This window comes from Eulemur rufifrons, chromosome 9 (genome assembly GCF_041146395.1).
Source record: "Eulemur rufifrons isolate Redbay chromosome 9, OSU_ERuf_1, whole genome shotgun sequence".
In the NCBI taxonomy this organism is placed as follows: domain Eukaryota; kingdom Metazoa; phylum Chordata; class Mammalia; order Primates; family Lemuridae; genus Eulemur; species Eulemur rufifrons.
The window spans coordinates 46,145,924-46,158,417 of NC_090991.1; the positions used below are offsets into that span (position 1 = coordinate 46,145,924).

The following is a 12,494-nucleotide window of genomic DNA, read 5'->3' on the forward strand; positions in this document are numbered from 1 at the left end:
GGAATGTTTTACAAACCAAAGCCTGAGCTCGAAGGATAGAAGGTCTTTCTTACCAGAATCAGCCCGAGAGCTGGGGAACTTCAAGATGGCAGCCAGTCTGAAAGGGGCTGGAAAAACAGACTAACAAACACACAAAAGTACTGAACTCTGTGGTGCCTAGAGGTTAAGTACAGTAAGCTACTTGCTTCCAGTTTGAACTTCATACACCGGGGCATTCTAGGCACTACAACAATTTTGGCATATCAGAATGAGCACTGGACTAAGAGTCAAAATAGGGAGCTTCCAGTCCCAGCTCTGCAACTGGGAGTCACTTAAACTTTTCTTGGTTGTGCATGGTGGTTCATGCCTGTAATCCCACAATTTCAGGAGGCCAAGGTGGGAGGATTCTTTGAGGACAGGAGTTCAAGACTAGCTTAGGCAGCATAGGGAGACCCTGCCTCTACAAAAAAAAAAAAAAAAAGAATGACAGAAAGAAAAATTAGTCTGGCGCGGTGGCACACGCCTGTAGTCTCAGCTACTAGGGAGGCTGAGGCACGAGGATCGCCTGAGCCTAGGAGTTCGAGGCTGCAGTGAGCTATGATCTAGCTACTGCACTCCAGCCTGGGTGACAGCAAGACCCTGTCAATCCATCAACCAATCAATTGATCAACAAAATAAAAAACAACATTTCTTACCCAATGGGAGTGAGGTTAATTCTGGGTTTTCCTAGTCAGGCTATTGTGAGCAGAGAATGAGATAAAGTAGGTCAAAGTGCTTTGACACATTTAAAACATTACAATAATGTAAGGGATTTGTATTTTGGGCAGGCTTGGGAATTCCCTTCCTTTCCTGTGGGGAAAGGAAGGTAAGAAAAGTCTATGCCTGTTTTATCTGCAAGAAAGTATTAGAATCCATTCATTTTATATCCTGATGAGGCAGAAGAGAGTTGTGTAATAAGAACCTTGCATGTGTCACCATCCTTATTAGAAAATTAACACAAGGTTTAACCATCAAGTAATGAGACTGATTTTTAAATAAACATATCTAAATGGGTGTTGTCCCATTCTTAGTAGTGAGTAGTCACTTTGGCAGGGGAAACACTTATTTAAATCATATTTCCTATCAAAAAGAAATTTTTTAACTCCTCTTTTGGAATTGTTCCTAGAGCCTCTGGCACATTTTTTTTGAATATGTCTAAGGGTGACACATTTTTGTCCTTTGTGGATAATTCTGATTTTTGTAAACAGCCCAAAATTATTTGGCACGATTGGTAAAAAAGCTAAGTGATATCATTTTTAAATTGAAACTGAACTGTGATTATAAGATAAAAATCTATCTTTCAGTTCCAACAGAAGAGTTATAGATAGATTTCAAGTATGGCAGTGTTGTTGGAAAAGGTTTGTTTCTAAGGTGGCAAGAAGAGAATAGCCATTTGGAAATGTATTTTTAGTCACACTTGTCATTATTTATCTTACAAGACTGCTTGCCATTAGACTTTGAGTTTCCAGAAAGAAAAGGGCATTGCAACTAATCAACTGTTCCAATCATTTTATCACAGCTCCACAGGGCATCTGAATCCTTCATTTCCATACGGATTAACTGTCTCACAACAATACAGATGTTTCCAATGAGTTAACATCTGGGCCTGAAGGAAATATAGCATCCAGCAATATTCTAACCAATAGACTCTATACTCCCTTAAAAAGTTTAGATTTTTTTCTCAGTTATGAAACAATCTATCTGAAAATTTAAAAAATCACTAATATCATCACAATGTAACCTGAAGCAACCATTAGATTTGCTTCTGGTGCAAATAATTTACATTGTTAGTATTATTTTAAAATAAATACAATGGCAGTTTCAGTCATTGAATGTTATACACTGTGGGCACTTAATGTTAAATGATGCCAAAATATTTTATGGAAAATATTTTTCCCTAAATCAGTTTTTATTGTGGTAAAATTAACATAAAATTCATCATGTGACCATTTTAAAGTGTACAATTCAGTGTTATTTATTTAGTACATTTACAATGCTCTGCAACCATCATCACTACCTAGTTCTAAAACATTTTCATCACCCCAAAAAGAAACCCTGTACACATTAAGCAGTCACTCCCCATTCTTCCCTCCTGCCTCAGCTCCTGGCAACTACTAATCTGCTTTCTGTTTCTATGGATTTGCCTATTCTGGACATTTTATATAAGTGAAATCTTATAATATATAGCCTTTTGTTTCACTTAATATAGTATTTTCAAAGTTCATCCATGCTGGAGCATGTATCAGTACTTTTATGGCTGTATAATTCCCCTGCATGGATATATCACATTTTGTTTACCCATTCATTCATTGGTGGACATTTGGATTGTTTTCACCTTTTGGCTATTCCAGATAGTGCTGCCATGAACATGGGTATACAAGTTTTGGTTTGAACACCTGTTTTCAATCTTTTGGGTATACCCAGGAGTGGAATTGCTGGGTCACATAGCAATTTTATGTCTAAGTTGTTTTTTTTTTTTTTTTATTTCAGAGTATTACTGGGGTATACACGTTTTGGTTACATAAATTGCTTTCGTACAGTTTGAGTCAAAGTTGTAAGTGTACCCATCACCCAGATAGTGTGCATTGTACCCGTTAGATGTGAATTTACTCATCCTATGTTTAAGTTTTTGAGGAACCACCAAACCTCTAACTCATTTTTATGCTTACAGTTTACAAGGTGTCTTGATCCCTACTTAGAAGAAGTTGGACAGCTGCAGTGAAACCCCAGGCTGGACCTAAAGAGGTCTCTTTTTCAGAAACACTGAGTAGAGCAGCCGAGCTCCATCTGAGTCAAGCTTGTTCCAAGGCAAGGTTACATGCAGAGCTTTGAACAGCTTTCACTGCTATTCTACATGTCATAACATGAACTGGCTGGGCAGGAATACCTTCCTCCCTCTTAGGCATTCTTGGTTTTCCACTATGCTGCACACACTTTTGGAAAAAAGAAAAAAGATGTTAACTACCTAACTTACAGGCTTCCCTCCTCTGTCTTTGCTGGAGTTCAGATTAGCACCCCGGGGTCAATGCAGAAACAGTACGTGGGGGCTGGTGCTACACCCCGGTCTTGGGCAGAGGCTAGTCCTTTCACGGTTAGAAAACAGGGCCTTCCTAACACTAGCTGAGACTAGAGAGAGAGCCTCCATCAAGGGTAAACTTTTACCAAACATTTTAACTGATGGCACTGCCCAATGATTCTGACCCTATTGATCCACACATACTGGAGGTGAGCCTACCCTGCTTTGCATATTGTAGACTATTCACTCTATGGGCCTGGCCAGAGCAACGGGAGATAATCCTACGACAGGCATTGTTTACTGCAGCCAATTTACTGAGTCATGAGGCTTCTCAGTCATTAACTCAGCACTAGACAGTAACTGATTAGCACTGATTTTTAAATTTAAACCCATTCACGAGCCTCTCAGACTGTTGACCTCTTACCCCAACTCCCTAACACATAAGAAGTTGATTCTCAGCTACAGACCCCCAAAGCAAGAAGCATTAGGTTGCATCGCCAAAGACAGAGGCATACTAAAATGGCTTTTTCCACTTGAAACTAAATACTAAGAATGAAGAAGTCAGCTTCCGGGGACGTGGCTGGCTGTCTCTCTGCCAACCCAGCTGTCACTTGTCGCTTGTCTCCTGGCAGCCCTTTCAGGTGTCCTGGCCTGAATCTGCCATTAGGACAGAAAAAAGTCCCTTGGCTGGTCATATCCTCTGTAATCTGGCAGGAAACCTAAAATTTGCCTGCTCCCGTCCTCGTTCTGTTTGCTTATCTGCTTCCTTGTTGGGAAGAGCCTGCATCACAGTGTCCGGTTAGGGGGATTTTCACCATGACCTCACCCTCCTGCTGCTAGCATTCACTGATCAGCGTTACCGAAGTCACAGCGCAGCTCGGGTGGCAATCCACATTAGTGAGATATTAACAACCCTTCTAGCACATCTCAGATGAACATCAACTCCACAAGCAGTTAAGAAAAGCCATGCATCAAAAAAAAAAAAAAAAAAAAGAACATCAACTCCAGTTCTTTTTTCCACCAAGGAGGGCCCTTGCAGGGGTCTGAAAATGCCAAAAAGAGCTGGAAGAAGGGGGCATTGACGACGTTTGGTTATCGTTCTGGGCTTGGGAGAGTAGAACGTGAAGGGAGTCACCTTAAGAAAATGCACCAAGAACCTGCCAGGCTCGCGCCGGCTGTTCGAATAACTTTCGAGCCAGTGGCCCAAAGTTAGTCGCGCGGACCGTGACAGCTGGCCCCGGGCGCGCAACCCAAGAGAAAGGGCGGCGGGAGCCCAAAGAGCAGGGTGGGGGACCCTCCAGGGCTCGGGGAAGGGACCCTTCTGCCCAGAAGTGGGCGCAGCTAATTGCAGGCGTGCGCCGGCCGGGCCCACGTGACCGCGGCTCCCCACCCCTGCCCGGTCCTCCTCGCGCGCGGCCGGCCGTGGCTACGGGCACGCGAGCCAGAGAGCGAGCGCGTGACTCGCCAGCCTAGCGCGGGAGGCGGTGAAGAGAGAGAGACGGAGAGACACAGAGACCGCGGCGTACGCGCGCGCTCCCGGGAGGCAGCGGGGGCGCGCACGACCCGGGGCCACCGCCCCTCTCGGGCCCGCCCTCCTTCCCTCCCTCCGCGGCTCGCCTGGCCCGCCCTGCACGGCCCGCCCTGCGAGTCAGTTCGCTGGTTCCCTCCCTCCCCGGGCGCGCTTGGGCCGCCGCAGCGTTCCCCGCCCTCGAGCCGCGGAGCCGGAGCCGCCCGCCGCCCGAGGAGGAGGCGGAGGGAGCCGGAGGGGCCCGCCGAGGCGGCGGCGGCGGCGGCGGCGGCAAGATGGCGGACTTCCTGCCGTCGCGGTCCGTGCTGTCCGTGTGCTTCCCCGGCTGCCTGCTGACGAGCGGCGAGGCCGAGCAGCAGCGCAAGTCCAAAGAGATCGACAAATGCCTGTCGCGGGAGAAGACCTACGTGAAGCGGCTCGTGAAGATCCTGCTGCTGGGCGCGGGCGAGAGCGGCAAGTCCACCTTCCTGAAGCAGATGCGGATCATCCACGGGCAGGATTTCGACCAGCGCGCGCGCGAGGAGTTCCGCCCCACCATCTACAGCAACGTGATCAAAGGTGCCGGGGCCGGGGTCGGGGCCGGGCCTGGGGCACTGAGGACCGGGGGCGGCGGCGGCGGGTGTGGGGCTGGGCACCGCCCTCGTCCGCTCTGTCCCTGGCGGAGGACCGGGCCGGGCGGCGGGCGGGAAGGGGGCGCGCCCCGGGCACCGGGCCTGCCTGCCCGGGTGCCCTCGCCCCGCAGGTGAAAGGATGCCCCGGGGCGCCCCGCTTTCCCTCTTGCCGCCCCAGTGGGCGTCACAGTCATTCCCCCAGCCCCCACCCCACCCCACCCCGGTGTCGCCCCCTCCGAGAGGGAAGTGAGGCGACCCGGGTGCCTCTGGGTGCAGGGTGACCTCTCCTGTCCTCCTCCCTGCAGATGAGGCAGGAAGACCCTTGAGCAGCCCCAGACCCTATACCCCCATCCCCCGCCAGGGCGCTGTATGTCGAACCTCGCTGCCCAGGGTGGGTGACCCGAGTCACATGGGGTCGATGTGCTCCCAACTCCCTGCTGCTTTGGCCGCCTCCTGAGCAAGGGAGTTCTGGAACCGTCGCAGTAAGGAAACTTTTTGCCAGAAGACTCTTGTCAAGGGCGTAGGGTGACAGCCTCTGGGGCCCTTTTGGGCAAGGATATGAAACTTGAGGGCGTCAGGTTTACTGCACTGGCATCAGGAAAGAGCAGACCCATACAGTTACTCTAAAAAAAAATAGCATCAGTGGTTTTTCGCCCCAGTGTTACGGTCAGGTAACATGTTTCTCTGTAATTATTGTGCAACACGTTCCACTCTCCTTTTTGCAAAGTGACTGGGGGCGGGAAGGAGGGGAGGGTACCACTACTCGCTTCTATTTAGATGAAATTGTGTAGTGATATGAAGACTCTTTGGCCTAAAAGTCATGCGGTTCCTGTACGGGTGGAGTCAATGAATCAGTGTTGGGTTGGATAATAGGCTCTGCTCTTGTATTTTCAAAATTAAACTTTGTTCTTAAAGTGAAAAATACACAAGGTCTTTATTTCTGGGCATTCAAAGAAATCAAGAAGTTTTTATTTTGTCATTTGAAAGGTAATTAGCACTCATTTTTCTTAGTGCTGATATTTTACACAAAAAGCCTCTTGGCAAAATTGAGGTGCATCCCCTGCTACTTCAGGTGCATCAGGATTTTATTTTATCTCGGGAGCAGTTTATCTAGGAGTTTGCTACGGATTGCAGGTCTTTTCAAGTAGTGTTTTTTTAAGTGGGATTTTTGTTCAAGAAGTACATAAGTAATTCATTCATGTTGCTTTTTTTTCCTCCCAGAGTTTTGGTAGAGAAAAACTGCCTTCCTGGAGGAGGAGGCATTGTGGGGTAATGACTGGAGAAGAATGCTAGGCCAGGAGCTCACAGGCCACAGATAGCTCTCAGCCCTCGCACCTCTGCAGTTAAACTGTAAAGAACAGTTGTATTTATCCTGCCTTACCATTTAGCACAAAACTAATTAAGGTCTCTTTGAAGGCTACAGACCCTGCCTTGTTAGTCCTTAATTGAAGGTACCTTTATATCCTGATGCAGCTGAACTTAAGGAATTATGTTAATGAATAGAGTCAGCATGCTAACTGTGAGCCAGGTAAACACCTAGATCTTACTGTATACTGGGTCCTAAGTGTGACCTACTTTGAGCATTGATTATGAGATGAAGTAAGTCACTAGACATCTAGTTTTTTTCGGGTTGGTATTATCGGAAAATTGACAGCAAAACATTTTTTCAATTATCCAAATGACTTCCTAATAGCCATGTGGCTGTTAAGATGGACTGAGGGTCATAGTTTAGTTAGTGATAGAAATAATTGAGTTCGAACTAACCCTCTGTGAGTTGGAGTCTGTTTTTATATCATTTTGCAGTTGGTCTTCCTTTTAGGGAAATCTAAAGCCATCCTGTGACTTACACTGATTTGAAGCTTGGCCTGGAAGAAGTTTTTGAGTCTTCATTGTGTTCCTAGAAGACTTAGTGTTGGTGCTAGGGTGCTGAGGGAACAAGCAGAATGGGGAGCTATAATGTTTGGTTCTTAGTGTTTCATAAATAAATGTCTTTTAGACAAGCTCATAAAATCTTGGTTGTAGCCGTTTTCTGCAGAGCCTGGACATTGGGCTGTGCGGTATGATTTCTTTTTCCTTCCCTTGTTTGGTTCTCTTTTGACCACCTTCTATCCCAGAAATTATTTTATAAATTGGAATATGTTAAAAATCCTTCAGAAAGAGCAATTGTGTTAATAGTATTTGCTTTTCAAGGTTCTAATTTTAAGACAGTTAGCAACTGTTAGCTTTTTTAACCTCTGAGAAGTTGTGGGTGTTTGTTTTGATGTTGGTCTCCATTTCTGGATGATGTGGGCCTGGAGTAATTCAGAAATTTAAGGAAATAATAATGGAGTAAAAACGTAGGTACTATCTAATGACTCCTCTCCACATTTTTTCTTTTCTTTTTAAACAAAGGTATGAGGGTATTGGTAGATGCTCGAGAGAAGCTTCATATTCCTTGGGGAGATAACTCAAACCAACTCAATGGAGACAAGATGATGGCATTTGACACTCGAGCCCCCATGGCAGCCCAGGGATTGGTGGAAACTCAGGTTTTTTTACAATATCTTCCTGCTATAAGAGCGTTGTGGGCAGACAGCGGCATACAGAATGCCTACGACCGGCGTCGAGAATTTCAATTGGTAAGAGATTTGCTCTTTTAAAATGTTGTGGTTTTAATGACATTTAGTAACAGGTTGCACATCCCTAATCCAAAGGCCAAACTCTGAAATGTTCCAAAATCCAAAATTTTTGAAAATGGAGAAACAGATGGAGGTTTAGTGACAGACCTAAAATGTTCTGGCCTATAATGAGTATGTGTGAAAATATTATATAAAATTACCTTTAGGTGTGTGTCTGAGGTGTATGTGAAACATAAATTAATTTTGTGTTTAGACTCAGGTCCCACCCCCAAGATATCCCATTATATATATCCAAAATTTGGAGTATTCCAAAATCTGGAAATACCTGAAATCCAAAACGCTTCTGCTCCCCAGCATTTTGAGGAAGAGATACTCAACCTGTATCTGATTTTAGCACACTTTTTTGCTGACATCCGCATTTTAATGTATCTCTCAAAATTGTAGCCTCAGAAATTTGGGCTGCTATAGATAACCTTTTTACTAAGCAAGATAAAAATAAGGTAAACTCCACAGATTTGGGAAAGCTATTCCATTTAATAGATCATTCTTTCTTTTTAAAAGTGAGGTCATAATGATTTTCTTAGGTATTTTCTTCTAATTTTATTCTATTTTTGAAAATAATTTCCTCCCAATTATAGCAACTGTATTCATCCTTCTCAAAAACTGACCATTTAGTCTTGGAATAAGAATTAAGTAATTGAACCTAGTTGTTCAAATGTGCTGTTTATTTAGTCTTTGGAGGTACTCATTTTATGATACAGGTTAATTTAACATATAGAGAGAGATTAAAATCCTTAATGTTTAACAGTAAATATGCTTTTTATATATTTGCATTGTGTGTTTGTGTTTCTAAGGCTCCTAACCACATTTTATAAAATGTCTTTCTTCAAAATAATGTTAGTTATTTTTTGTACCTTTGATTCACATAGGAAGCACCCAGAATTTATTTTACCTTTATTTTTCCGCTTTGTCTTAAACAAGACTACCCATAAAATACTTAGTAGCCTTTGCACAGCACTGAAGAAAGGGTAGAAAAGAAAGTATCCAATCCAGGTTAAAGATACAAAACTAATAATTGAAACAGATTTTTAATCAAGTGTTTTGTAATTTAATTGTGAATGCTTTGATTTTAATCTGGGTTTCATTTGCCAAAGACCAGAAAAATACCAACAGTGATAGTAATCTAGACTGTGCAATTTGGAGGTAAAGAGTTTTACTGTAATATGGTTAAAGTAAAGTGACAATTAAAAGCAAAACTGCTTAGGAAGTTGTCTGATGATGTCACCAACATTAAAGCAGTCTACACTTATGGGTGTGGCTACAGAATGATGTACAACCAGCGGTCTTTGCTGTTACTATTTGTACTCAAAAGAAATCTTGACTACTAAAAATTCTAGAAAAGTGTTCCTGAGAGCTTTTTATAAAACTGACACCTTAATCTCTTTTTTTGAGTTATGGCTCTTTTCTTTCTTCCTTTTTTTTTTTTTTAAACAACCTCTTATATCTTTCATTCAACTAGTTCTTGATTACATACTATCTTATATAGTTCCCTTATATCATACATGCTTCTTTTCAAGCAACTTGTACATTTCTAAAAGGGATTATCTCACATTATTATTAAAATTGAGTAGCTGTCAGCATTATATGTTGAAAACTATGAATTTAACTTGACAAGTGACCTCCATCCGATTCCCTGATTTCTGGTTAGTTTTTGTCCTTTGGTCAGTATTTGTTATTTTATTTTTGGTAGATGGCTTGCATAAGTTCCACTACATATCCCTTCCCATCTCCCTTCAGCCTCCCTCCTGTTTTTAAGTGTTGCTTACTCTCCACTCTTCTTAGTTCATTTTCTCACCTAACTACACTTTCCACTCTGTTTTCTCAGGCTCTTATTCGTTCTTCCAGGTCAGAGGAGAAACATCCACCTGTAATAAGCATACAGTACAAATTGAATGAATAAATGAGTAGCTATGTATGTACCCAAAAGTTCTCTGTGGGAAAGTTCCATATTTACCCCAAGTCTGTTTAATTGAAGTTGGGCTTAACTGACATTTTTTGAATTTGGAAGTTCACATCTTAAAGTTTCATAGCAAGTCTGTCATGGGATCATAGCTGAGAAAGCATGCCTAAGTATTTCTTTGTCATTTAAAGCAAGTAGGTAAAAGTACTCGGGATGAAGACCTGCATATTCTTGACTTGAGCTAGCTAGTGCTTTAGGAGCAGCGAAGTCCTCAAGGGCAAAGAGACAGGTTCCAGAAAGACTTCTTTCCGTAAAAAAAATAGAGACACAAGAAAAGAGGAACAGGGTGAAATCCAGTTCTAAGCTCCTGGAAGACAGAGATTTTCGTCTTGGGTGCATCCTCAGCATTAATAGTACCTGGCACGTGTAGTGGATGCTCAATTATTATATTGAATTAATGACTTTCATAATTTTGGATGCTCTGGTGCATGGCATAGTGTTGAACACTGAGAAGGCACTTGGCTCATTTAAAATTTTCCTCAAAGTTATTGTCGGTTTCGTCTATTCACCTACAGTAGATCCCCAAGTCCTGACTTTTCTACTTCTATACTAGCTCTTGCATTCATTCCCTCTTTTCCTCCTCCTTTTCCTTTCTTATTGTTCTAGTACTTCTTACTTGGACTCCAAGGTAATCTTGTTCAAATACAGCATGGGTTTGCTCAGAAAGTTCTGATCACTCTCCATTGCCTCCAGAACAGAGTTCAACCTCTTTGTGTGAGTCAAGACTAGCAAGCTTACCTATGATTCCAACAAGGTATTTCGTTAGGATTCTGAACATACCTTGTAACCTCTCTATTCCCACGTACCCTGATTTTCTCCTCCCATGGCTCTCTTCATGTAGTGCCTCTGCCAGAATTTTTCTTTACCATGTGTCTTCATTAGGACTTATAATTTTAAGGTGACTCAATATGGTCCATCACCTCTTTGCATTCAACTGGAATGCTGGTTAGAACAAACAGATTCCCAGGCTTCATCACCTAAGGATCTGATTCAGGAATCTGGGATGGGCCCCAGCAATCTGTATTTTTGGCACACAGCGGTAAGTGATGTGGATGAATTTGCTCCATGTTCCCACCTTCCTAGGAACAATGCCTTAGGGCTACATCTTATTTGAAGCATCCCCAGTCCTCCTGGCCAGAATGGTGCTGTCTGTGCCTTGTGTTCTCCCTAGCAGGCTTGCTTCTAACACTTGTCATGGTCCTCAGTGCGTTAGTGCGTTAAAGTTACCTACATTCATACTTGGCTATCTCACTAACATAGAAAATCCTTTGGTATGCCTTGTTTGACCTTTTCTCTTCCACTAGAGTATCACCTGACACTTAACTTCATTTCCTCATTTTTTAGACACTCTGAATTTCAAAGGTCTTGACAAAAAAAAAAGAAAGAAACATTCACATTAAGTTCCTTCTGGGAAATACAGATTATTTCTATATGTTAGTTTGCTAATTTTCCAGGAAATGGGAAGTCCTTGTATTATATAATCATAATTTTGGGAGTTTAAAAAAATGTCTTTCTATGTTTAGCAACATATTTTTGAGTCTTGATTAGAAACAGTAAACATCAGGGGAAATGGGAAGAGTTAGCAGATAAAGTAACTAAGATTAAAATTAGCCTTTTCATTTCAACTAATGATTGATTATTAAATTTATTAATGCAAATTGAGATGAAAAATATACTGACAGTTTTTAAGGCTCTCTGTGACTTAACATTTTGCTTAAGATGAATAATGCCTTTAATCAATTTTTTGGATAGGGTAGGGTAGTGATATCATAGCTTAGGTTTCTAACAGGCCACTTGTTGGTTAGTAATAACTTTGGGTGCAAACATGAATGTTTTCCTTTCTAAGTTCCCAAAGGCAAACATTTCCTTTTCTGGTTAGTTCCATTATGGGCAAGCAAAATAGCTTACTGGGGAAAAGAAAAATCTAAGATTCACATTCTTGTTATAATTTAACCATCGTAAGAAGTGATCTCTTTTAGTACTGGATTAAATATTTGTAATACTCTGCTTTGGCTATACGGTGAGTGTAACCTGCCACTGCGCTAACGAGTTACCCTATCTTTGGAAAAATTTCTCATGTGACAATAGCCAGAGAATTTGGGAACTAACTTAGATGACTGAAGATGTGGGGGTCGGGGTTGGCTGGGCTATGATACAATGGAGATATGGATCAGAACTAACAAATTGGCATAACTAGAAGTCGTTGCCAACTAACTTTTTTGTTTAATTTACATTTTCTTATTGAGATAAGCAGCACTGGTTATATAGGACAGGACAGTGTGTGTGATGGGGAGGAACACCCCACAGCTTCCTAGTTTCTATAAACAATTTAACATTGTCAGCATTAATACAACTTCCTTTAATGGCCAGTCTGTCTTTGCAATTCCTGAAACCAGTACTGTTTTCTTTGTTAATCGTGGTACCTTCGATTAGTCTTAATTCTTCTTCCTCAAGTGGTACGGTTTGTGCCTGATGATAGTTACACATCTCGAAGCCGATAAGGTAGATTTTTCATTAAGACAGAGATTCACCCCTCAATCTGTGTAGCAGAGTAACTATTTGGCTTCATGATTACGTGTAAAAAGGAGGGCCAGCTAAATAAACCTAGCAACTTCAGTTTTAGCCAAAATATTTATTTTTTTATTTGCACTGTGGCATGTATTTAAAATACAAAAGAATCAGA

General features: G+C 42.4%; 1 protein-coding gene across 2 annotated transcripts in view; it reads left to right on the forward strand.

Annotated features, from left to right (window-relative positions):
- Window positions 1–4,699: 4,699 nt before the first annotated feature.
- Window positions 4,700–12,494, forward strand: part of GNA13 (G protein subunit alpha 13) — a 37,176-nt gene continuing 29,381 nt past the window's right edge. The window contains exons 1-3 of one of the 2 annotated variants that reach the window (XM_069482793.1): window positions 4,700–5,021; window positions 5,097–5,120; window positions 7,565–7,791. In XM_069482793.1, coding sequence (XP_069338894.1) covers window positions 4,838–5,021; window positions 5,097–5,120; window positions 7,565–7,791 — 435 coding nt within the window. In that variant the 5' untranslated portion in view covers window positions 4,700–4,837. Of the gene's footprint in view, window positions 5,121–7,564; window positions 7,792–12,494 lie in introns of both variants that reach the window. The other variant, XM_069482794.1, reaches the window with a different exon arrangement.